At 38.1% G+C, this 26,778-nt stretch overlaps 1 protein-coding gene across 6 annotated transcripts in view; it reads right to left on the minus strand.

Annotated features, from left to right (window-relative positions):
* Window positions 1–26,778, minus strand: part of THOC2 (THO complex 2) — a 43,298-nt gene that overhangs the window by 15,443 nt on the left and 1,077 nt on the right. For all 6 annotated transcript variants that reach the window (XR_006414423.1, XR_006414425.1, XR_006414424.1 and 3 more), the window contains exons 2-23: window positions 19,561–19,604; window positions 18,385–18,476; window positions 17,563–17,614; window positions 16,363–16,433; window positions 15,840–15,961; window positions 15,046–15,179; window positions 14,530–14,696; window positions 13,907–13,999; window positions 13,226–13,381; window positions 12,346–12,518; window positions 10,695–10,890; window positions 8,951–8,992; window positions 7,767–7,897; window positions 7,568–7,669; window positions 6,063–6,147; window positions 5,601–5,694; window positions 4,468–4,548; window positions 3,600–3,696; window positions 2,708–2,825; window positions 1,437–1,616; window positions 722–886; window positions 169–444 (exon numbers count right to left, since the gene is read on the minus strand). Coding sequence is in view for 3 of the 6 variants with exons in the window: in XM_044427196.1 (XP_044283131.1) it covers window positions 169–444; window positions 722–886; window positions 1,437–1,616; window positions 2,708–2,825; window positions 3,600–3,696; window positions 4,468–4,548; window positions 5,601–5,694; window positions 6,063–6,147; window positions 7,568–7,669; window positions 7,767–7,897; window positions 8,951–8,992; window positions 10,695–10,890; window positions 12,346–12,518; window positions 13,226–13,381; window positions 13,907–13,999; window positions 14,530–14,696; window positions 15,046–15,179; window positions 15,840–15,961; window positions 16,363–16,433; window positions 17,563–17,614; window positions 18,385–18,476; window positions 19,561–19,604 (2,671 nt within the window). In the remaining 3 variants the exon portion in view is untranslated. The remainder of the gene's footprint in view (window positions 1–168; window positions 445–721; window positions 887–1,436; window positions 1,617–2,707; window positions 2,826–3,599; window positions 3,697–4,467; window positions 4,549–5,600; window positions 5,695–6,062; window positions 6,148–7,567; window positions 7,670–7,766; window positions 7,898–8,950; window positions 8,993–10,694; window positions 10,891–12,345; window positions 12,519–13,225; window positions 13,382–13,906; window positions 14,000–14,529; window positions 14,697–15,045; window positions 15,180–15,839; window positions 15,962–16,362; window positions 16,434–17,562; window positions 17,615–18,384; window positions 18,477–19,560; window positions 19,605–26,778) is intronic.

A 26,778-nucleotide genomic window follows, 5' to 3' on the forward strand; every position in this document is an offset into this window, starting at 1 on the left:
AGTAACTAAAAGCAATGGCAGAACATGGGATGATTTATAAACTGATTGTCTAATTGTGCCAATTGTGTTGGATCAACCAACAGTTTTAGGTGGAGTGGTTTATTTTTTAAAAATGGAAAGTAAAGGACTCTTTAAAGCTTTCAAACCTGCCTGAGGTGCAATACATACCATTTCCTGATTGTCATCAATAGCTTTCATCTGAACTTTCAGTTTATTGACTTCCCGTTCATAGCTGCTACGGGGTACCGCAAGGTCATACATTGTCAGTGACCAGAATGTAGCATAGAACTGAGGACTGATATCATCCCAGACCTTTGGGAGGTGCAAGGAGATCACCGCATCGTGAACAGGAGCCATCACATGTTCACACGATGTAATGTATTTGTGAACTTTTTGCTGCTGCTTGTTTCCCTTCTCTGCTTTTTTCAGTTCATCATATTTTGACTGATTGTAAAAAAAATACATATACATTTGATTATTCATTTCTCTCACAAAATACAAATTCACTTCTGTAGCTCTTCTGCTCATATTTAAATAAAGAACCCCCAACCCAAGAAATTAAGTCAGCACACCTCTAAACTGCACAAGTCATTGAAAATAATATATTACCAGTCTCAGCAAGGTTTCCCTAAAAGGATCAGTTGAATGACAGATGTAATTTTCAATAAAACTGCCAGTATTGCATATTTAGAATGCAAGCCAAGGGAACATTTGTACTTACTGAAATATGGTGGGCATACATAGGTCTCGAGAGGAAAAATGCAGCATCATGAGGAGTGTGAAACTCATTACAGAGAACGTCAATGGAAGGCACTCGCTTAATATAATCCTCTGTGCTTAAGTTGGATGCTAAAAATCCACCGAATTGTACCAAGGTATCATGGCACTGAGCAGAAAAACACAGAGACATAGGGAATTCAGTAAAGAACGTACAGAAGAAAACTGTACCATCATTTTAAATAATATGTAACATTTTAAAAATCAATACAACAGCTAGTAAATCACTCCAATTTGCACTAACATAGAAACTACAGACAAAATATGGATGTGTTCCTCAATTTAAAAAAAACCCCACTGACATTTCTTCCAAACACCCAGGGGAGTTTTCAGTACTACAATCCCACATAGCCAACTAAATGTGCTGTCAAAGACCATACCCAAAGTGCAACTTGCAAAGTTGCACAGGCCAGCAGAATTGGTTATCAACTCAAACAGAACAACAAATTATTCATGGCAAAGGATTGTTATATCTGAAATTGCTCCAAGGAAGATTCCTGTCTTGCAGGTGGTATGAAATACTGGAAACTAAACTAGCCAGTCAAACTACCACTGCACTGCAGCATATAAAGTGGATATTCTAAAAATGGCTTTCTGCACAGGGAATATTGAAGGATTTAAGATTTTGAAGAAATGCTAGCATGAATATATCTACTTGCCTGATCGTAGAGCTTTCCCACCAGCTTCAAATGCTTCTCCCCTCCTTCTTGAAAAATGACACCGTTTCGCTGTTGAGCCATGAGAAGGCACAGTGGAAGGGCAAGATCATGGTCCAAAAGTGCATCTTTTAATCTCTGAGAAGATTTTTTAGTGTTTCTGATCTGGCCAAAATATCCACCCTGCCCAGCAAAGGAGGGAAAGTTAAAGGTACCCAAACTGGAAATGCAACAAAGATTTGAGAGTGAAGACACAATGCAAAACCACAGCTGAGAGTACAAGAACACTCTTTCAGGATGCTTGGGTTTGCATGTTGTCCTTCCACATCTCTCTAGCACTTTTCTAATAATCAGCCATTTCTTGGCTTAAGCAAACAATGCTTTGCTCTTTTATCTATAGATTGTATTTTAAACCAGGATCATATCCTAGTTTGCCACCCTAATTTGCAAGACAAATACAAACCAATTTACCCATTTGGATGCAAGGGCAAAATTACGTGTGGGAAACCAGAAACTACTCTGAAGATGCAAAAGAATGGGCAAGGAGAAGGAAGAACAGCCTTCCAAGGGTCTTTGTATGCTCATCATCATGGCACTAATAGACACTCTTACTGAGTTCAGACAGAAGTGCCACAAACTCACTAGCCTGAAACACTAACCACAAATTGTACCATTAAAATTTACTGGTAGCAGCAAACCCTGGTGCTTGGCTTTTACATTGTCTGCCAATAAAGCTTCTCTTGAACTGAAGAACTAAGAGTGGTGCATATGGAAAATTAGTGAAATTAGAAGGTCATAAAACTTGCACTCCCTTCCCGATCAATTTCTTTTCCAGCACCAATCCCACTCTTTACTGTGATTGAAGCTTAGGTCAAATACCAAGCATAACCTCTGTTTGTTAACAATTCAAGATCAGGTTTCAAGATGGTTTTTCAAAACTCTGATTAACAAAATCTGGTTAAAGATAACAGCATTTATAGATGGGCAAACATGTGCCAAAGAAAGGAGGGAAAGGCTATCCGGCAGAACATTCCCGATACTTTCTCCATGGCTAAAAGCCAACAAGCATTACAAATACAGCAGGTGTGTATACCTTGATCTGGATTGCTGCTACATCATTGCAATATATAGCTGCTACTTTTTTCTACCCAAGTTGAGATAATCAGTTTGTCATCTACTTTAAAATATACATCACAACAGGAGGAACATCCTCATCTACCAGTACTATGTTTGTGTGGCATCTGTTTTTCTCTTCTTTCTGGCCATAAACACACCTCTGCTTTCAGCTGCTCTCCTCCAGTCATGGCTTCCAGCTGTTCCATTGTCATTTCTTCAGTGATTTCTATTCCAGCCATTTTTTGTACCACCTCTTTCAAAATAAGCAGGTCAAAGCTGTGGAAAAGCATGAGGACAAAAAGGGGCACTGGATCATAGGTATCCTAAACAGTTATTTAAAGCTCATTTCTAATCCTAGTCGAACAATGTTAGGATACTTCTAAGTGAATGTGCATTTTTTGAAATATCGTACATATGAAACACAAACCATTTTTCTTCAAGGCAGGGGCAGCCCTGAACAATAAGTTATCACATGTGACAGCTAATATGAGGATAACCACTAAAAACAACCTAACCCTGAATGCTGAATACCATAACATAGTCATTTATGTTTCACTATGTTTACATATAAGATGCCAGAGGAGAGCTTTGTGGATACCCTGAACCAATAAAAAGATGAATGTGTGGGTCCTAGATCAAATCAAGCCAGAACTTGCCCTGGAAGGAAAAATTACAGAACTGAGACTGTCGTACTTTGGGCATATTGTGAGAAGGCAAGACTTGCAGAATACAATTAACGATAGGGAAAATTGAAGGCAGAGGAAGGTGGCAAAGGCCATATATGAGAAGAATTGATTCTGTAGAGGAAGTTGCAGCCTTCAGTTGACAAGAACTGGGCAGGGCTGTCAAGGATGGGACATTTTGGAAGACACTCATTACAAGGTCACCATAAATCAGAGACAATTTGACAGCATGTAACACATATAAACCTAAAATACTTAGCTTTAAACTTTGCAATGGCACATTAAGTACAACCATTTAAAATCTTTCTGCATGGCAGCTGCAAAACTGACATATGTCTGAGATCTACAGTAACAACGCTCTACTTGCCTTTTCCCAGCTTTTAGCTGGTTTGCCACATATTGCAGTAGACCAGCAAGTTCTATAGGATATTTTCGAAAAACAGCACCACAGAAACTAGCTAAGCCTAGAGTAAATGAAAAGAAAGAAACAGTTAATACCTCCAAGTGCTGTCAATGTGGTATTTTAAATGGCACATACATTTGTTCACTGCATATGGAGTTTTAAGTTGCCACTAATAAAACATACTTAGAAACTGTTTCACATACCTTAGTAACTCTGGGAACTGATTTATATATTACTGGCAGTGCAATTGTACCATCACCTGGCCTCTCTTCTGAGCAATAATAAGGCAGTGAGGAACCAAGTCACTGGCCAAATCTAGATATATTATGGATCCTAATTTTACACAAGTACAGGGGGAGTTACAGGAAAGTAGCTGTCAAGCTGCTGGATGCCACTTGGTAGTAAGAAGCTCATCTACCTATTATATTCAACTTTGGAGCTTGTACTTTGTATGTTCCTCCATCTGAAGTGTGAAGCGTGGGTGGCTCCACAAGGGAAGGTGCTTTTCAACAGCAGTACCCAAAGATGCAATCCATACTTCCTTACTAGTGACCTTCAGTTTTGTTCTGTCAGGTTCTCAAATTGCCCAAATGCTGATGGCAGATTTGCATCTATTTGCTTATGTTATAAGCAGGAGAGTGATGGCTATTGATTTTTATTCTAGTTCAATCAGAAATAAATTTTCTCTAATATACAAAAATTCAACATTTGTTAGAACACATGGATTTTCCTTTAATGCTACAAATGCTTAATTAACATATTAACTGGCCTCCATAAGTTTGATTAAAAATAAAATAAAATAAAATAAAATAAAATAAAATAAAATACTAACTTTGAAGCCAACTAGAGATTGTAGTGTCATCGTGTTTCATCCTCTCCTTCTCAGGATTAGCCAGTGCTTCAATTATGCAATCTTTGCAGATGTTAAGCAAGATTACCCCCTTAGACACTTGTGTTAGAAAGATCAATCATTTACAGCAAGAAGCATTTTATAAATATATCTACTTTAGTATTGCCTTATATTTAGAGGTAGGAACTGACACCAGGAAACAAGCCCCAGAGTAATGAGAGAACAAAAGAGGGTCTCTTTGTAGTTTTGAGATATTCTCAAATTTTATTCACCCATCAATTCCCCTTTGCACCACAAGTTCAAGAGAGAACATTTTCCCATTCATTCCATCAACCTCTATTAAAATGTAAAATCAAAAATTACAAGAAACTCCTTTAAGTGATTACCTGGAAAAAGCTACAAACCTCTAGATCTGTGATGGGGCTGCCTGACTGAATTACTGACCTGCATCGCAGAGTTTTCACTCTGACAGCAGTTCATGAGTCTAAAGTGTTAGAAATCTACAACAAACAATGAAGAATTCCAGTGGCAACGCCTTAAAATTACTGAAATTCTTACTGAAACAGCCTATTCAAATTATGCTTGGAAGCAGGTATAGTTCAGAAGGAACAGCAGAATCCAGGAAGAGTCTGAAGGTTAATTAACCCATAAATTGTGAGGATGAGCACTGCATATGAGCCACTTATAAATGTAGCACTTGTAGGTTGTTTCTGTGCCTTCTGAAACTGGGCATCTGGGGCTGTTCAGGGGTCAAACGGCCAAAATAATGACAAACCACGGGTAACCACAAACAATGTCAAGTCACTAGCTTTAGAGACTGTACTTTTGGGCAGATGCTGGAAACAAGTAATCCATGCACAGCACACATCTGCACAATGTGGAGGTTAATTAACCAACTATTTAACCAATTAACCAATTGCAACTATTACCACCAAATGCAGCCATTCTCTAGGTGATCAAATTCCAGAGCTCAGCTTTAATACATCAAAACCCAGCACGCTTAAGATGGCTAATATTAGCAAGTGAGAGATGACAGAAAGAGATACAGAGGCATCAAAATGTGTAAGATGTGACTACTTGACAACTAACAGTTCTAGGAACCGACAAAAGGATACACGCCAAGACATCATAGTTCAGTGAAGTGAGGTATTTCAATGAGTCTACAACTGGAGTTATTAAATTACCATACTTCTGTATTTGAGACAGAATCTGAACAGACAAAAGTTAAATTAGTTTTATGAAGTGTTAAGGTATCTCACAAGTCCTTATTTTTACAAATAAAATTCTGGTTTATTTACTTATCACATTTCAAGATCATCCAATAGCTGATACTGTCAGGCAATTAACAACTGCTTTCTAAAAACAAATGTGACATTATGCAAAAAGCCAAAAAAATCAAGCTATACTATATTAGCACACCAATCAGTTTTTTAAAAAAATTCAGTATTACATCATAAATTATGATCTTAGCACTCAATAATATATGTAAAAATACACAGTTTATTTTTCTGCACCAGACAGCATCAGCAGGGTTACTGCTATAGCAAAAGTATGTCAGTACTTATCTTGGCACATACATAGTCAAATAAAATGGTTGGATTGCTGTGGCTCAGTTTCCCAATTTGTCTTCCAGAAGGCTTTACATTTTCCTTGGTTAAGCGCCTGCAAGTGAACATAACACCTTTATTCCCTCTCTTTGCAACTTTAGATTCCTATTAGCTGCTCTTATCTTCCAGCAAATGCAGCTCTAAGATTGGCCTTTCCTTCATTCCAAGGAAAAACTTGTATATTATAGACATAATTCATATAGGATTTCTGTGATTTGTCTTGGAGTTCAGTACAATATAAATTAAAATCGGGGAACAACTTTGACAGTGGTAAAGCCAATCATTACAGAAAATACTGTGAAAAAGAAAACATGCAATTAAGCGTTGAGGCAGGTCAGTGTCCTACCATTCAAACTAATATTAATCAAAACAGCATAGCCCCAATCTCTGAGTTCCAGGCCCTCAGATTATGAACTTCTTACTCTGATAGTAACCACCTGTACTGAGACACTGCTCTGGGATGGGATGGGATGCAGCTTAAGCACCTCCATCTAGGAAGAGGCATCTATACATGGAAGAACGGAGCAGTTCACATGATGGTGCCATGGCAGAACAAAGTGCAGAGGTGAGGGCACAGGGACAGTCAGTGACTCTGGCAGAGCCTCAGGGGACCTGCTGGGTTATCTATTTACTTAACATAAACACTGTGACCACGGAATGCACCCCATGCAAACGTTTCACTACAAGCACAATCCAAAGTGCAGTATTTGCCAATAACAGTGATTTCAATGATAAACCTAAGGCATGCTGAAATCCTTTCCACTGAAAGCTATGGAACTTACAGGTGTTTAACACTGGTTGGATAATGGTCAATAAATTCTTTAAGCATCAGACAAAGCTGAAAACAATCCGATACTAAATTTAATAAATTTGCCAGGCAACACATTTGAATTAATGCCAAGAAAGCTGTTAAATATAAAATATTAAATTTTAAAAGAACTTAAGGTGTGAAATTAATTTGTAATAGCAGGCAAAATCACTGTCAAATACATAAGCTGCGTTACAGCATACACTTATTCTGGGAGTAAGCGTCACCGAAAGGAATGAGATTCACTTCTGAATAAGCATGTGTGGGAGTGGACGATGTGATCTTGATGAACTAGTTGACATGCAACAAACAACTCATGGTTTGTTAATCATGGACTGTACTGCAGGATGCAGAAGCAAGTGACCAAAGTAATTCCCAATCACCTGCCCACTTCTGTTTTGCTAAACTACCCATGAATGTCTATTGCATGAGAACTCAGAAATCTGGATTGCTGTGGGACAACTCATGAGCTCAAACTCTGGTGTTTTTTTCTTAACAACCCAAAGGTCCAGATTTGTAATCCCAGTCAACAACCTAGAGACAGGATAGGTCTGATTATTCAGCATGAGGAATTAGGTGAGAACCATTATACTGCTTGTTTTCAAACACGAACTGGGTCATAATCTCACCTATGCGTCCCATAAAAAGAAACATGAACATAACTTACTTCATTATATATTTGGCTCTGTCAATGGTCTGAGCTTTAACTTTCACTAGCAGGGGATGACTATTGTACGTTTCATTCTTCCACTGTCCATAGAGGCGATACCTATTGAAGAATGGTAAGATGACAAAAAGCAATTAAAACAATTTTGTTAAACAAAACCATGTCTTTCCATATAAACCTTTTCCAGGTAATTGCTCACCGGTGCTGGTAAGGAAACGTTTTGAACATCCCCCACAATTCTTCAGACATGCAAGCATTACAGTCCATCAAAGAAAGAGAAGGAAGTAAAACCTGGTCGGTAATACTCAGCAAACAACTGAATAATAATTCCTGCGAAGGAAAGAAAAAGAGTGCTATTTAAAATACTTAACCCTTTTAGGCTAAGTCCAAGCCACCCAATTTTACTGTTTCCTTTTTATCTGGTTTTGTTCAAAGACTACAAACTCTACATCAAATCACTAAAACCATAACAAAGAAGGATGAAACTATAGGTTAGTATGTTTAGTATAAATTCTCTGTGCCAGTCTGCATTAAACTGGTGGAGAAAAAAACCAAGCATAAATGAAGTTAAAAAGGCAAAAGAAAGATCGTATGTTTTGTAAGCTGTTACTTTCTACAATCCTACCATTCAAAATGCACACAGGCTGGAAGAATTCACCTGTTCTCCTTGGTGTGGTTGTATAATGGCACATCTGTATGAGTTAAAGCACTACGAAACTGTGCTTTGTACTGAGGCGGTGGTGGTAAAGAAATATTTAGCAGGTCCACCAGGGAATGGGAAGAGCAAAGAGAAAGCCCAGCAATGCCCATGCATATTGCACATGTGATACACTGAAATCACTAGCACCCTCTCGTCTAACTGCTCCCCACATCAAACATATGACGTTATGTCCCAATGAACATTATCTGCCTCAGAATGGTTAAAGGAATGAAAAGCAGATGTTTGGACCTTTAATGTTAGACTTGTACAGCTTGTAAGTAGAAATTATAAAATGGATTTGTTTATTCAGAAACTCTGTGCCTCCTGCCTTTCAAGACAGCTGGCAGTTCACAGGAATAGCTCTGTCGAGTGCAGCTTGCAACAGAGAGCTGTAGCTACATTTATTTCTGATAAAACATAATCAGTGGAAGCCTAGATTAAAGTACTATGCTTTCTAGGCCCTCTTAAAAGTGTGGAATAATGAAGTCTGGCACATTCCCAGTAGCATCTTATTGTGTGGAAAAGGCCAACTTTTGTACGGTCACCAGCCTAAGTGCTCTTACAGACTGGGAGGCAAGCTCAATCTCAAAGTGCAGGCAGGCTGACATGGGTGAAAGGGGTTATTCTAGTAACCCTTCAGACCTACATAAATATTATACATGAATACATTTGAAATAGCTCACCATTTTCTCTTTATCCTCTTGTTTGCTTCCATCCGATTGGTACTGAAAGAAAGAAAAACTAAAACTAAAATGTAATGGTTCCAAGCCAAAGTTACACTCAACAGAAGTTTGTCTCTTTTCCCTTCCAAAGCACAAAGAAAAGGACTGGCAGCCCTGAATTTCTTGGTTGCCTGCTACTGAAGACAAAGAAATGATGCTTGAAAAGTAATTTCCTCCAGTACGTTTGAATGGAAAATGGATGGAGAGGTAGAATATAGCTCTCTAGCCATCACTAGCTATGGCAGACCTCAGAAATTAGCTACAATTGTAGGTATAGTCTTGTGGTGGCTTTTAGAAGCCACAGCTTGGCTTGGACTTATCTCTAACCTTTTATTTAGTAGATATCTATCTAGCTTTTTTCTTGTATTTAGAATTTAGAAGCAATTTAGACCTACTAGATGTAGTTGGTCTAGTTTCTCCTTTTCTCTGGCATACCAAAGAGAGCCTTGGAAATATCTGCTTCCTGTTTTTAAGCATGCCTTAATATTATGCCTCAAAAGGCCAAAATGTGGTTGGTTTACATTAAGGTTTATTAAAACAAACCAGGATCAAACTGTGCTTTATAATAATGTTTTTTTCAGTGAGTGACTGACTGACTGAACTAGAATTTCTAGTTCAGACATACTTAGTTTAAACCAAGAACTTCACTGTTCAATAGATCAGTTGTATCAAAAGTTTGCTGTTACCACTTAGTCTCTCAAAAGAATGGCAACAGAAGTTTTATTCTACCAAATCCACAGTCATGCAATACCTTTATCAGACCCATCTCCAAATTGCAAAACAAAACAAAAATTCAAGCTTGAAATCCTGTAGAACAGGTGAAGAGGCACAAAAAGTAAAGGATGGGGGAAGAACGCTCCTAACATCAGGGCAGAGGCTGTGGCCATGAGGGCTAGAGTATAGATAGAACCCCATCCAAAATGGAGATTTGTATTTTGAATGAATGAGTCAGAGTTGCAGGTATCAGATTACATCTAGCAATACATTTTGGGATTGCTTACTTAAGCCAGTGAAGCAACAGTTAATCTCCATTTCTGATAATATAAAGGTTGGCTGTTATCCTCCTCTACATTTGCTTTAGGCAAACACAATGGTTTCTGAACCTGTTTGATAGGGAACTCCTGCAAAAACACCCTGGCTCTAAATGCCATAAAAGCTTCATCTTGCATACCTGTTTCCAGTATTTATTGTCCAAATTAGCATTTTAAGACACTGGGAGTGTATATTAAATGCTTTTCCTCTTGGAACACCTGCCTTTCAAAACAGCTTACCTGTAATTTAAAAAATGAAAGGCGAAGTGGAGGAAAGGAGCAATGGCAGTTGTAGCAGATACAATTTTTTATTGTCAATGAATTTTAACTTGTTTCATTTTAGGTTGAAAGCCAACTGGGCAACTTATTGTTCTACATAACAATATACTGGAGATCAGCAAGGAAATACATTCCATTTCATATCTATATTTAAATAAAATTTATCCATTAATCACCATTCAGCTTTTATGAGCCTAATATCTTTCACTATCACTAAAGGCTTAGGGATCCTAAGTTAACTGAAAGCTTCCTTTGAAAAACTTTTCCAGGATTCTCTGCTCTTTTACTTTTCTGAGTATATATGATTTGCATATTAAAGATCTACCTAATCTATTTCAGCAGCACACATGAACAGTCTTAATTTCTTTTTGCTTGACTGATTTAGGCTTACCAACCTCTTTCATGAAAGCTTTCCCAAGACGCACCACTTTTGCAAATAATATGGGGTCATGGGAGAGATGTGGGCCAAGGTAACACAACATGTTGAAGACTTCCTTTCTTAAATCTTCAAACCTTTCTACTTGCTTGGGTGCTCTCTTGTTTTGCAGAGGAGGAACTGGTGTCCCTTTGGCACCTTTAGGTACTCCAACCCTGCCAGCAAGAAAAGCCAAGTTAGAGTTTACTCAACACACTGGAAAGTTGCCCAAGTACTTTAATAAACAGGGTCTATGCTAACATGGAAGGGCCGATTCATCCCAAAACAGAGGGCTCTGTGAAAAAGTTCATAACAAATATATGACAAAGAGATAGAAATACCGACACCTAGATCTGCAGACTATGTCTTGTATCCTTAGATGATGAAGAATTTTATTTCTATACTGCCCTATGAGGTATGTTAGAGGTATAAACAACAGTCCTACGTATGTTTAGATAGAAAAACACATTGACCATGGAATGCTGGAAGCTAAACTTAAAAATTTTCCTTTCTAATGTTTAAATGTTAGGTGACTATGTTTTGCACAGGATACTAGTCCAGAGAGCACCTAGGTATGTCATCTTTTATTTTCTTTCAATACAGGTATTCCCTGGGTTAGGAATGTCCGGGTTACAAACAATCCGTACCTGCAAATGTGCAGACTTCCACAAACCCTGTGTAAATACCTCTCACAAAAGCTGTAAATATCTCAAGGGAACTCTGCAATGAGTTTAGCAATAGTCACAGAAACCCATTTTCTTAGACTACGTGTTTTCACCTTCTCCAATGAGCTCTTCAATACTTCAGACAATACGTTTGCCCCCTTTTCCACACAGGTCTTGTGCTCCATCAGAAACTGGAAGCTCAACAAATGCTCAGCCAGTTCTGCTCCTATACATGCACACCCACTGGGACTAATTTGCCTTGGACTAAAGTGTTTTGAATGTAATAAGGAGGCAAAGGAATATATTGTCCTAGAAGCCATTATCAGAGAACCCTGGAAGATAACAGGGATCTGGTAAGTCATTTTTAAAAATCCAAGTTATTTTCTATTGGGTTTACATTAGCGTTAAAGATGGACAGATGATTAAGCCAGGCATGAAAGGCAAGTTGTAGCAATTTTTTCAGTACTATATACCTACACATATATACACAGATTCTCTGTCTCTCTTTCTCTCTCTCTAGTACCTGTAGTTACTTTATTATTACTGTATTATAATTATAACAATGCTGTGTTGTGTTTAAGATGTTTTTGTGAACATGGAAGCATTTCCTAAGTGTTGTATATGCAAAGAAAGATAAACACATATCCTAACAAAAAACATTTGGCTTACTTGTGTGAACTGACTTACATACAAATTTGACTTAAGGACATCTTCAGGAAAGGAATTTCTCCATAGCCCAGGAACTGCCTGTACTTAAAATCCCTATAAAAGCAAGTCCCATCACTTCCATGGCCTGTGTTCCAAGTTTCTCAGACTTCTCAACAGCTAGGAATATTAACATTCCATAACAGTTCAGCAGCTGAATCAAAGGCTAATGGGGTTTCAATGAACCACAGCCAATCTGTACAAATATGCGTAATTTGTATATAATCTATTCAATTTCTTTAGCACATAGACACCATTCACCTTCGGTAGAGAGGTTCAATCATCACATGAAGAAGCTGACAAAGAGCAACAGCAATAGGTTTGTGTGAAGTGGCATAAAATGGAGGCATCTGATCCATAATGCTTTGTGCATGCTGCCAATCCCCGATTTTTAACATTCCTTCTAATAAACCAAGTTTCTGGTTATCAGGTGGCTGAAAAGATAGAAAAGCAGAGATGAGTATTCATGTAGCACAATTTTAATTTTGTTTTTTCCCTACAGAGTAACTGGGCAATACTGAGGAATCAAGTTTTTTATATACCTTTACATCAATTAGTGGTATCCCACTCATCAGCAAAATATTAGGGCTATCATCCTTAATAACAACCTGATTTCTAATTGATTAAGCTTACATAATATGCATAAAAAGGTAAAGGTTTCCCCCTGACGTTACGTTCAGTCATGCCTGATTCTAGGGGGCGGTGCTCATCTCTGCTTCCTAGCCGAGGGAGCCAGCATTTGTCCGCAGTGGTCATGTGGCCGGCATGACTAAACACCGAAGTGCATGGAACGCTGTTATCTGCCCACCGAAGTGGTACCTTTTCATCTACTTGCATTTGCATGCTTTCGAACTGCATATCAATATGTTAATTTCGGTCAGAAATTAAGATACTTCCAATAGCGGTAGAGGTAGGCAGAAAGACAAGCCAAAGTTTAATGGTATATCATCATCATCACAGGATTTGGGTTTCATTGGATCATAACTTGCTGCTTTTGTCCATGAGCTCTAGATTAGCTACAGAGTATTTCTCTACTATCTAAAAGAGGTTCTGTATCCAACTGATTTTTTTGGGACCACAAATCTGATCTCATGGCAATGAGTGTGTCAGATTTACAATCTAAAACATTACTGGAACTTACCTTTTCTGTTTTCTCTTCTTCTTTCTCCTTTTCTTTCTCTTTCTCTTCCGTCTTTTCCGAAGACAATACAACCATTGTAAGCTTCCTCACAATTTGCTTAGCTTCTCCAATCTCTCGTTTGTGTTCTTCAAGGATAGCATTGTCTGATGGAAGGAGCTGTAAGCACAATTTAGAGATTCACTAACATATAAAATGAACTGATAAAAACATCCATTGAAGTCCAGACACATAATATACTGGAGCTAAGAGCAATTAATACAACTACTTTTTTTAAAAAATAAACACAATCAAAATTAAGGCCAAAGTCAGATCAGGCCTTGGACCAGGTGCTTCCCCAGCCCATCCTTTTCTATCTCCCCATGTGAGCTTATCTTCAAGTAAGACATAGTTCTTCATCAAGTTACACTTTCCTGTGAAACATGAATCAAGAAATGGTGGTTAAAAATCTGCTTACAAATCAGGATATGTTTACACGAACCATGCAATCTCCAGCAGCACTACTTTAATTCAGTTTTTATTTTCTAAAATGTGGGAACAAAATGGCAAACTGCCAACAGTAATGTTTATTCACAGTGCTATAGGCCAACTCATCACCTTCTTTTTTATTTAATGTTTTTGAGAGGATCAATTTTTAAGCCACATATGATAAAAACGAGCATTTAATTCTATTTAATAACTTACATGTACGTAAAGATCTTCTAAATCAATTAGATTATGTTGCAAAAGTACTGCTGCAACTCTGTATAAAGAAACAGGTGTCTCTCCATTTGGCTCCTAAAAACAGAAGTATAATATCGGAAAGGCCATTTAGAGTATTACACAAATCACACAGGTTGCCTTCATTTTTTAAAAACTGCTTTTCACAGAGGATGCATCTTAACCTGGCAGTTTGTACAATGGCATCATGATCAAATATTATGGAACTGTTTGAAAAAAAGTCTTAGTGCTTAAACTTCCTAACAAATAATTTAATTTTCTAGAAGCATAAGAACATAAGAAGAGCCATCCTGGAGCAGGCCAAGGTCCGCCTTATCCAGCAGTCAACCAGATGCCCACAGAAAATCAGCAGGTAGGATAGCAGTGCGACAGCTGCCCAGCAACTGGTATACAGGGACATGATGCCTCTGATATGGTGGGCAACATATGGCCATCAGGACTATTATTTGTTTATTTTATTTATGTCCTACCGTTTTTCTTACAGCTAACTCAAAGCTGCTCACATCATTCTCAGGTTACATTCCATTCTGCTTTAATTGGCAAAATACTATCACAAAGGAATGCTAAGCTATAAATATTTGCATTACCTGATAGAACTTAAATTTGAACCCAAGGATATGGCAAAGTGTTTGAGGCTCACACATATACATGTAGGATTCTATCAGTGGTACAAAGAACTCATCATATTCTGGCCTACATTCATAGACCTCTAAGATAATGTCCAATACCCTGTTAGGATCCAAGTTAAAACATCCTATGAAAGAAAGAGAATTGTCGAAGTTATTTCTGCACAAAGCAACCGACAATAAATTCAATTATATCAAGGAAACAATGTGTATATGGTGATCAAATACAGCACTATCAGTACATTTATAGGAATGTGCTTTTTATCATAGAATATCATATCAGTTATAGGTGTATCCCATTTAGAGAGAGACAATTTAAAATTTGATTAGACACAAATGTTTTAAAACAAGCCTCATTTAGATATTTTGAACAAATGCTTCATATATATATGCTACTATTGAGATGAACGTGAACCACATCACAGTTTTACAGGAAAAATGTCAAGAGCAGCCATTGCGTCAGCACACATGTCTCACCTATTAAAGATTTGATATTTTCTAGGATTAGGTCACTAGTGATATTTCCAGATAAATCTTGTCCCAGCTCGGCAATCAGTTTTGCATAACCTTCATTCTCTTCTCGTAATAAATTGAACTTCTGCTGCTTATAGCTACAATTAGACAAAATGAAGAAACAAACAGGTATATATTTCAGTATTACAAAAGGCTAGCACTGCTATCAATGCTAAACTCGTAAACTTTCTATTGATATCTCCAGAACTTTCTATATTAAACTTCCATACATGTCAAACACTTTTTTTTTCAAATAACAGCTTAGTTTGTTGTCGAGAAAGGTAAGGGTTGTTTGCCTGGTGCCATCTTTACAATCTTTTCAGAGCCAGGCAAAAACAGCCCTCCTCTCCAGACATTTTAACAAGCGATTTTGTATTATGATATTATTTATACTGTTTTTAGTCTTTATATCTTAACTTATTGATATTTGACCACTCAGCTGCATATTCTCTGTTGTTTGCCACACACAAACGGGCATTTCACTCACTCATACACAGACAATGTCAATTATGTCAGCTGGGAAGTGTAGGTTACAAGTCTCTGCAACTGTACGAAGAAACTGGCAAACTTCTGAGAATAAGCTGAAATGCTTTAAGTATGGAAAAATAGCTTTTGTGTCAGAAGGCGTAGGCTTCAAAAACTGAAACACAGGAAATTATGATTTGAACATTTACTTTAAAAAAAGTTGTACTTAAAAACAAATAAAAAAGTTGTTTATTTCTTAAACATGCTTAACAAGAATATATTCTTGTACTTACAAAAGTTTTGTCTTAATTTTCACAGATTTCTGATTAAACTGTTGAGACTGCTTGATGAGCCCTAATGATTCTAGAGTTTCTGGATCCAGTCGTTCTTTTAGTATAGTATCTGAAACCAAGTACTGTGAAGAAACAGAACAGCACAGAAAATGAACACAACATAAACATATGATTTTTGTGCATGCTCAGGAACATTTAGATACTTGACCCCACTCCTTCCACTTCCATGACCTGAAGTCTAATGTAGTACAACTGCTCAGGTTCAGATTTACGATCAATATGAAAATTTAGCCCAAGGAAAATCATTGTGTATTTCACTTCTCATACAGGAATTGTATAGAGTACTGTCCCAGACATAATGAACTGAAGACTCATTGCTATCTTATGACATATGGTATGCTCAATATACACACAATAAATATGGATAACTAAAGAGAGTGTTGTGGGAAGCTATTTTATACCCACCAATATGGAAATTAGTTGTCATATTGTCTTGTGCTAAATTTAGTGAATCATCACTTACCAAACATGCTAACACCAATTGCATAAACTGATCCCTCTTGCTTTTTTCTTCTAAGCAACTCGTTTCAATATCTATGCCAAGGAGAGAAATCAGTGTTATTGATCACAATATTTTATCACAGCAATTCTTCAGTTTTCTGTCTTGTGAAGAAGACAGTTTTCTCATTTCAAGAATTATCCTTAAGCCGATATTACCTACATTGCTGCCTGAAGTCAACTTATAAAGTAAGTACCACAGAATTTAGTATCCTTCAACTTTTTAAAACATAAGTAAACCCACTGTTAGTTATAGCACAATCCTATCATTACTTGCCCACAAGTATGTCACACTGTATTCAATGGAGCGTAATAATGCAAGCAAATACTGTACACTAAATTCATATTTCTAAGCAACAGCATGTACAATGAATTAAAGCATTATGGCATAAAGAGAACTTTTGCTTGACATTCTCAGACACCACTCAGGAGTAGCCTACTTCTAGATTTTTTTCCTTCCCTGCAATGTTTCAATATAGCTTTCTAGCATCTTCTTCTTTTTCACCACTTCAGGTGTTGAGGGAGATACAGTAGTGCTTCATACTTCGAACTTAATTAGTTTCAGGAGGCCATTTGAACTCTGAATAGTTTGAAGTCCAAATCAATGTTCCCCATTAGAAATAATGGAAAGTGAATTAATCCATTCCCAGACCCTAAACAATGCTCAATTTGGCACTGAAAATTATGCTCCTTTGTGCACGGAGAGACGGACTGCTCACCCCCACCGCCCGGGAAGACCTGCCGTGGAGGAGCAGCCGCGGGCTTTAACCCGCCAGCCGCACGGAGAGACAGAGTGCTCACCCCCACCGCTCGGGAAGACCTGCCACCGCCGTGTCGCCCGGAAGACCACCGCCGGCACGCTGCCGGCCCGGCTGCACCATGTGGCAGCACCTGGCCGGCACGCGCTCGGCACGCCCTGCTCCGCCCCCCCCTCCGGCACAGGTGAGAGCTGTTAATCACAGGTTGGTGTGTGTTTTCAAAAGGCAACCTGTCTTTTAATGAAGCCCATGGGGAAGTGATGGGGAATGTGCCTGTGATTATCAGGAAGCTTTCCATGGATACCTACTCTAAAAACTAGGTGCGTCTTATGGTCAGGTGCATCTTACAGAGCGAAAAATACGGTACTTAAAGTAACAATGCTGCTGAAAGTAAGGGGGATACCTACCTAATATGCAGAAGACATCAGCTAGGATAGAGGGCATATCATCCCGAAGTTCCTATTTTAAAAAAGGAAATAGCAGTCTAGAAAATATATATTGTAGAAGGTACCCTGTTGCCCTACAGATGGTTTGGACTAGAAATTCCAATGATTCCAGCCAATATGGCTAATGATGTGTAATTGCCAGAGTTGTTCTTCAGTTTGAAAGGCATTAGGATGCTTATCCCCGCCACCCCGAAAGTATGCTTAGATCAGATCTGTCAGGTACTTGAGATTTCAATGACTTCAGTTGGAAAGTTAAGTCGACACATGTGTTTTGCTCTGCCCCTTAGAAATCAATAGTTCCTTAAAGTACACTTGCCTGAAATTTGCCCTTAGCAGTATTCAATTCTAGATCAAGAATAAGGATCGTTTAATTAAAGCACAGGCATAAAATTCTAATTATAACCCACTGCAGTTTTTCAAGTTCAGAAACGGTTTCTGGTTCAACAAGGTAAAATTAATAGGCTACCATCAAACATCCCACTTAGAACATTCTGGCAGAGTGCACCGGGGTAAGAACTATAGCAGAACATCATTTTCTGATTTCTTCCATTTCTGCATTTTTAAGGCGTATGCTTAGACCAGCCTTCCCAACACTGGTTGCCTACAGGTATTTTGGACATCTACTCCCATTAGCCCCTGACAGTGTAACCAACTGGGAGTTAAGAGTCCAAAACATCTCAAAGGAACCAAGTTAAGTCTGGCTTAAGCCTCGACTTGCTGGCTCAACAAGAAAAGGTAAGCAAGTTTAACATGTTCAACTGGTACCACAAAATATATGCTTACTATAATATCATTGAGAACATTTGATGCTTGATCGTGCTTTAAGTTGCCCTTGACAACATGATATGCAAGCTCATACAGGGCTTGCTGGATACCTGCAGAAAATAGAAGGGCAAAAGGGAGTTGCAATGAGTAATGCAATTGTTAACTACAACAAAAACATTATTTATAAGCTATTTATTTCATTACAATATTTCATTTTACAAAAAAGTAACTCAACGGAGAATTCTAATTACTTCAAAATTATCGATGGGCATTACTGAAAGAAAAACAGCAATTCTATTTCTATTATGAAGATTGAATTCTGGTGAAAGTGCACAGGGCATGCTTTTACGTAACAGCCTAGCTGTTATATCTATAACATGCTAACAGTGTACCCTAGATATGTCTATTCACAACTTAGTTCCACTGACTTCAATGGGTCTTACTCCCCAGAAAGTGTGCAGAAGATTATGGCACTAATTGCTTTTTTTAAAAGTGTCTCATGGCCACTTTTTAATTAAAAAAAAAAAAACCTAGACAAGACTGTGCAAATCTTACCAATTTTGCACAGCTGTGATATATTAACTTGTAAATTGTTTCCATTAAATTAATTAAGAAGATACGTATTTTCACAATCCCTTGGCACTTTGAGTATTTTGAGCCAACATGCTTGAGGAAGGAAACAGTTCATGAGATTCCCCTCACCACAGAAGTAAATGAGGCAAGCAATATAAGTTTATTTGTAAATACAATTTCCTTCCGACAACAGAACCTACAGCATTCCTGACCTTGCCCTCGGTAAAATCCTAGGGGTAAAATTTTGCCTGTTTAGGTCTTCAGGAACCCTCTCTTTTTCTCTAGGTACAAGTGGACCTTATTTAATTAGCAACAGAAATCAAGGATGGGCATCAAATGCTCAGTCTTTTAAACTCAAGGGATTGTGTGCATTTAGCAGATTTTTTTCTGCTTAAAATAAGACTTTCATGCAAATAAAGTAATTTCAAGGTCCTTCATTTCAAAAGTAGAAAGTCATTCCATAGGTAATGAACATTATTCAAGACACAAGCCCAAAGTTATCTTGGGCCCACATCACCATTGCAAGGAGTTTTTTGGCTCCTGGCCTCTGCAAAAAGGTATTGTAGCTGTTTAATTCTAGTGTGTGGAATTAATTCAGAGGGGAAAAGACAATCTACTTACCTCTGAAAGTTGTATTTTCAGAGAGAGTACGACATAATTGCAAGCTAAAAAAAAAATGGAAAGTATTTAATATCTTAGTTCCCCCCAAAATATGGAAATTTGCCTATGGTTTAATTATGCATGTTTCTATATTCTTTACGATGTCTTCGGGCATGACACAGTCTAAACAACCCAATTAAAACAAATTAGAAAAAAATATTAGGCAGATTTCCTGCAATACTGTATCATCAGAGGTTGAGATTTTTTATCTCAGTTACTGTACTCCTACAAGTTTCACCATTCTGAAATTAATATACACAATACGTTAAGTAACGCCTCAAAAGAAAAAGAAGGAGGGGACAGCAGAGAATGAGGTAGCTAGATTGAGTCACTGAAGCAGTGAGCTTGAGTGGACTCCAGGGGATGGTGGAGGACAGGAAGGCCTGGAGGAGTGTTGTCCATAGAGTTGCGATGGGTTGGACATGACTTCGCGACTAACAACAACAAAAGCACTTATATAGGATTGTTCAAAGAGAACATCATTTTGCCTTTTGATTGCTAGATAATTGTGCTGCTTGTTGCATTTTTAATACTTTTCACACAGTGATTCAGAGATGATGTGTTTTGCTGAATTAACTTGATTTTTAAATATAAAGTTAAGATAGTTAAAAAACTGAACACTGTTTTTCTAGAAATTCCAAAGGTATCATTTCTTTGATCCTTTTTATAAAGAGTGGAAATCACTGGCTAAATATTGAGCCTGTTCATATGTCACAACAGTACACCATGGCTTAATTTAGCTGCTGGAGTTGCTGTCATGCCAGCTGCTCATGGGCCCCATTGTTTTGTAGCATACAGCCTTTCATGGCTGGTTGTGTTTTGCAAACACAAAGAGAAGTTTTAAACAAACAAACAAACTCTGATAGCAACAGCTGATTAAGGGTTAGACAACTCTCAACTAAATAAAGAAGCTATCCAGTATTTGAGGAATGTGAGTTTGCATGAGCTGACAATTCACAGCAAGCAGACATCTTTGCGTGCAATGTAATCCTCTTGATTTTAAGTGTTGAACTCATGGATTTTCAGGATGGTTTTTCTAAGAGGGAAATTGGCCTCAAATAACCTAATAACAGTCCATGGGTTATTTCCCCTTCAAACAAGCCATTACATCTAGGTCCAATGACACAACCAGCTGCAATTAATGCCTGGCATGCACTGTGGTTTGTTTAGCCTGTGATGATCATGTAAACTACCCCAGTGTCTACTTATGAAGAGTCTTATATGCTTTCCATAACTTTGACTATAGGTTCTCATAGGATACAAAGATCTACCAGCAGAGAGAATCGTAGCATGACAGGTTTGCTTTTAATCAGTAGATTCCAATATGGTGATGGAAACAGGACAAGGCGCTTTGCAACATGCTTTGTCTGCATAGCGCAATTTCACTCAAACTATCTTCCATCCTGTAAGCTGAGTGAAAAATAAAATTAGCATCTGTTTGTATTCATATCCACTGCTGTGACAAGCACTGTTTATTCTACAGAGAAAATACTAAAACTGATTGATGCTAATTCTTGTATAATAATTTCACACAACAATCACATCTATTCACTACTTATAGCACAATACACAGCTGCTGTCTTAAATCTGGAAAAGCAGCTGCTCTACCAATCGGTGTGTAACAGAACAAAGAGATTGGGTCAAAACATTCTAGAATACAAAATGCCCAAGTATGGATAAATCTAATATTTTAGAGAGGAAAGCAAATGGAGGTAGAATGGGCAGCAAGTTCTTTTTAAGTAATTAACAGGATGTAAAAGAAAGAATGTGCAATTTTGAAGAAAGGAAAATTGTCAGTTCTCTCTCCAATAATGTATTTTCTTCTTTTCAGTCTTAACCATGGTGTCCTGTATGTATTTACCAGAATATTGCTTTATGTGAATTCTGTTTGCATCTGTGTACTCTCTCACACATGTTGTTCTAATACCACTTCTCTATTCCTGCAACAAACCCTTCATATTAAATGGCATAGCCTACTAGCAACATTAGCAATGTAAGCATCTTCAAGAGTTAAGGGTCCCAGCATTTTTATCATGTCAAAAAGTGAAAAAGAAACACAGTCAGGAAATTTCAGTAATTGCCGAAGAAAGTGAGTTTAGTGGGTCAAGAGAGGTGAGATAATTTGAAGGGCATAAGACTTCTGTACCAGCTTTATTTTAAATGTGTATTTTGAAAAGGAATTTTCTCACAAACAATGAAAAGTCAGTCTAGTCATGTCTTAAATGTTCATTTTACCCCTGTTCATTTGTCTTCCAGTGCTCATGGCCTAAAATACAGGATGCAAAAGAGTAATCAGAAAGAGCTTCAGTCAAAATAAACAGAAAAGACTGGAGGGAACCCTCTTGAGAATCAACCCGCTGCTCAGGCATTACTCCAAATCATGTGGAAATAATGTGTGAAGAGAGTACAAGAGTCACAGTCAATGTGACTGTCAGGAAGAGAGCACACAGGTCCACCATGTGCTGATACATATGTGCAGACGTGCAGCCCTGAACTCTCTTCACTTGTTATTTCTACATAGTTTGGAATAATGGCTGAGTAGGGCCTTCCAGAGGCACTGGAAAACTCACAGTTGCCAATCCCATGCTGTTCACCACCCTCCTCCCAATACCAAATCCAACTGCTCACCCCCACCCTACTCCACTAAGTCATTTCCCTCCCTTCCGCCTAACCCCCCCCCCCCGATCTTTAACCCTGCTGATGTTGCTCTACACAAGCAAGTTCTTACTGTCTTGTGAAGGAAATTCAATCATTAGAGGCTGTTAACTCAAGAAAAGTAGACACAGGGATGCTATGCTGCAGGCATGGATTTCATGCACTGGTGCACTGGTAGGGGCCTGCTTTAACACAGCATTAGTAGCTAGAGACCCATTTCAATTATGCTTCTAATTGTATCAGGATGCCTGTGACTCCTGCAATCTCAGAGGCACCCAATGCAGAGTGGGGGGGAACAGAGGAGGTCATCTTTGCTTCCCTATTCTGCAGTTTTGCTTGGCATGTGCTTTCCCATGTTTAGCAGGAGTATCTCCGGGGGGCGGTGGGCGGGGGGGGGGAGCTAGAGTAACTTCAAGATGCCTATAGGACCCTGGCCACTCTGGTCTTCTCCCCTCCTCTCCCTGCCTTCCCCACCACTCTCCAAAGACCATTTCCTGACCTTGGAGAACAGCTGGCATTAAATTTGGGGGACAACTGAAAGAAGGCAGAAAAGATGGGGCAAAGTTCTGATTTACAGCTCTGAGGTCTGACCACAGACTCTAATCTTGAAGCTGGGAATTCAAATAATCCTATGGCCCCTCAGACAGTGTCCTAGAATCACCAGATCACCTTTTCAACAGTGTGAGAAAACGGTTCTTGAGTAATACACATGTCTTCAAGCAGGATGTGTCAATTTTACATGATGATCCTTATACTGCATCTAGTCTTACGTTTTTGATAGATTAGAAATATTAATAGCACAGGATTGGTTTCCTTTTGCTCTTTTTGAAGATAAGATGCTTGACATTTTTCAACTCTTCATTCAAACAGTAAAACATTTGTGCTATTAGACTCAAAGAACTATAAACTTTGGTAGCAATCCTTCAACAGTATCCCAGGCACCACTTAAAAAAGAAGCCAGACTTGCATAAAACCCAAATACATTTGGGGGATTTTGCCAAGAGCATATACCACTTCAAAATGATACAAATATCAGCAACCAAACCAGCCTGAACGTGCATCTTCTTGTTATCCTATTCTTAATTTAAACCGTAGTAGCAAAAATATCTTTATGAAGTTCTATTATGGCATGATATTTTATGTGTTAACATAAACTAATTGTTGACAAACCATTTCAATATTAACAGAATGTAGCATATTATATTAAATATCTCCAGTGACTCTTTAAACTATGGGCCCATTCACATGTAACAACAGAAAATCATGGGTTAAGTAATCCATGATCTGTCATGGCATGTTCCAGGCCTATTCTACACACTCTGATGTGGCACTGCTATGTAACATCCTAAGTCAGATACTATAGGTGAACTGAAGGCTAAACAAGTCACAGTTAACCTAAGGGCACAATCCTATGCATATGCAAAGTGTAATAGCAAAGTGTAAGGTTAACTGTGAGTTTAACCCCCAATTCATTGTTTCCTGGTTTGGAAGTCATGTAACAACCTGAAAAGTGCAACAAAGAGTTGAAAGTTTGGGATGCTTAGTGCCCAAGGGTGGGTTAATTAATTAACCCATAATTTGCTATCATTATGTGAAAGATGGATCTATGGGTAATTTAATAAACTATAACCATATTTTCCCTATGTCATTTTTTTCCAAAGTTACACTGACAGACTTTGTTGAACATTTTTGTCAGCCAAAGTATCTCATCTGTTTCTATTCTGGTGACACCACCAAAGAATTCTACAAGACTGCACAGGTGTATCTTTTTTATAACTGAAATCATGCTAATTCTTCCTATACCGAGCTTGGAATTGTTTATTCGTAACTTTAGCTTTAATGATGCTTCTCACCAATTTACTTCCTGCCTCCTCAATTCCGGCAACTGGAATATTCTTGTGCACTGTATATTCCTGTACATTGGAATATAACCAGTTTAGTGTGGATTTATTCTCTAGCACGGATATATATATATCAAGAGCAGAATGGAAATAAGTGATACCTGGGGAATAGCAATAGTTGTTTTTGTGAGCAGAGCTGCTACATGAACAAGATTTTAACTTAAGAATTTTGTTACATGCAAACATACATTTGGAAGCAAGATTTCTGTTTGAGCCTTACGAAGATAAGGAGGGGGGTTGCTAACATAAAGTTAGGGGTGATTTAAATAAAGGTAACTTGCCACTGATTTCAATCAGCAAGCAAAAAAAAACCCTTGATAGAAAAGTTCCATTTATATAGTGGTGAGCAATTCCAGATGTTTTGTCCTGTACGTTCCAGTAGCCCTAGCCAGCAAAGCAAATGGTGAAGGATCATGGGAATGGTATGGGGAAACATCTGGAGGATCAGGAGATGCTTAAATTTAAATCAGGTTTCCCAGGGATACTTTTTCATATACTGGTGTAAATTTGAGCAATTAATCATGGCAGCTTACAATTAACAACAGTATTGCTTACACAGCTTCATTTGTACATCCAGTCTTGGTATGTTTGTCACAGTGCATAGGGTTTCCTTGCATTCATTTTACACATAAAATTATGCCTTTTTCTAAAGAGGGACTTTCTCTAAAATATTCCCAGGGTGCGTCTTTCTTAGGAAAGGGGCCATGGCAGATTGTGAGGTCAAGTATGGAAAGCTAGGAACATGTGCCGTGCACATGTCTGCATTTTCTTCTTTCCACTGTTGTTTCTTTCTTCCTTGCTTTGCCTTGGGCCATCACAACTTTCACAAAAACAAAGTAGCAAACAAAAATGAAATGACCATGGTGATAGTTACTGAGCAAACATCAGCTACTTTCATGAGGTGAAAATGAAACATTCAGAATATATTTAAGAAATGATCAACTTGGTTCTTCACATAACTGGGGCTGCTTATCTTAGGGAAAAAAGATGAGTAAGGGAAGACATGATAGAGGTGTTTAAATAATGCATGGTGTGGAGAAAGTGGGTTTTCTCTCTCCTCTAAAACTCGAACCTGGGGTCATTCCACAAAGCTGATTTGGGGAAGGTTTAAGGCAGATATAAAAGGAAGTACTTTTTCACACAATACATAGTTAAACTATGAAATTTGCTGCCACAGGAAATCATGATGGCCACAAATTTCGATGGCTTTAAAATGCAACTTGACAGATTCATGGAGGAACCTGCTATCAGTGGCTACTCTTGCTGGTTATGTACTACTTCCTTTAGCAGAGGTAGCATGCCTGCCTAAACCAGCTGCTGAGGAGCTTGGACAGGCAGGTCTTGCACCCGTCCTGCTTAAGCAGTCCTGTGGTATGCCATGCTGTGTATGGAGTGCTGGACTAGACAGACCCATGGTCCGATAGAACATGGGTTGTCTTATGTTCTTACATTCACAAAAACCTCCTTTAACATGTTGTATTAAGGCATTTATTCAGTTTAAAGATTAACTGTAAGATCAAATGATTTATACACCAAATATTGAATACTGAGAAATATAGTTCTTGCAATGTTTTAAAAATGAAAAATCTGATGTAAGTTTTAAAAATTTATTCTTATCAATCTTGGATAAAACCACAGTTATCAGGGTAAACATGATGAATTGATGGCAGTGGGTACTGCTAAGGAGACAGGAACATACTCTAACTCAAACTGTATCAACATTTGCAAATGAACAGGTTCAATGATGTACAATGAACATGCTTTGTTCAAAATGCTATTTATTGGAATCAAAATCACATATTGGAAATTTTGGAACAAAGAGGTCAAGTTCTCTTGTGGAATTTCAAGCATGGTCAAAAGGAATCAGATCTGGAGCAACTAATGAGTGGTGTGGCAACTTAACTGCTGGTCCACGCAGCATAGTAACCCACACTCAAGGGTGAGTATGGGTTGTCATTTGGTTCTTGTGTGAACCCAGCTCCACTAGCAAACCATGAACAACCCACAAGGAAAATCCATGGTTTGTCAATGGATTACTGATGGATTTTAAAAAAAAGTTGTTTGCACAGTGTGTTCACAGAAAGTAACATCTTGCAGTTCATTTACAGTCCACAGTAATTCTTGTCGGTGGGTTGTTGTGCTCTGTGAAATCAGTCAATTCATTACATAGAAGAACTGTTTACAACTTGTTAACTCCGAAGATATCCAGTGCACAGGAAGCCATCCACATTCACAGAAGATTAGCCAATCATAGTCTCAAAATCAATGCATAAATGGTGGCACTCCAACTGGAAGTACACTATGACACATGTATCACAACGTTTCTACCTCAGGCCATTTACTTTTTGATTGTCAAATAGAAATGTCTAGTCCAAAGTGTAAGCAAAGTGACTAAGACTTAGTTCCAAGCAAACTGATACACAGGTCTATAGCATTATACCTAAGTACTGTTTTCTTAGAAATTTTATACAATCAATGGACAGCTGCTTTCAGGTGACAATCCTAGACACATCTACTTGGAAGTAGGAGTGCACTTGGTCACAAAGGCTTACTGGGTAATCTTTGGCTAAGCATCTCTCCCAAACGAATCTACTTTAAGATCAAAACAGACAGTACTTTAAAT

Source organism: Varanus komodoensis, unplaced genomic scaffold, assembly GCF_004798865.1.
Source record: "Varanus komodoensis strain SLA01 unplaced genomic scaffold, ASM479886v1 scaffold18_3, whole genome shotgun sequence".
NCBI lineage: Eukaryota > Metazoa > Chordata > Lepidosauria > Squamata > Varanidae > Varanus > Varanus komodoensis.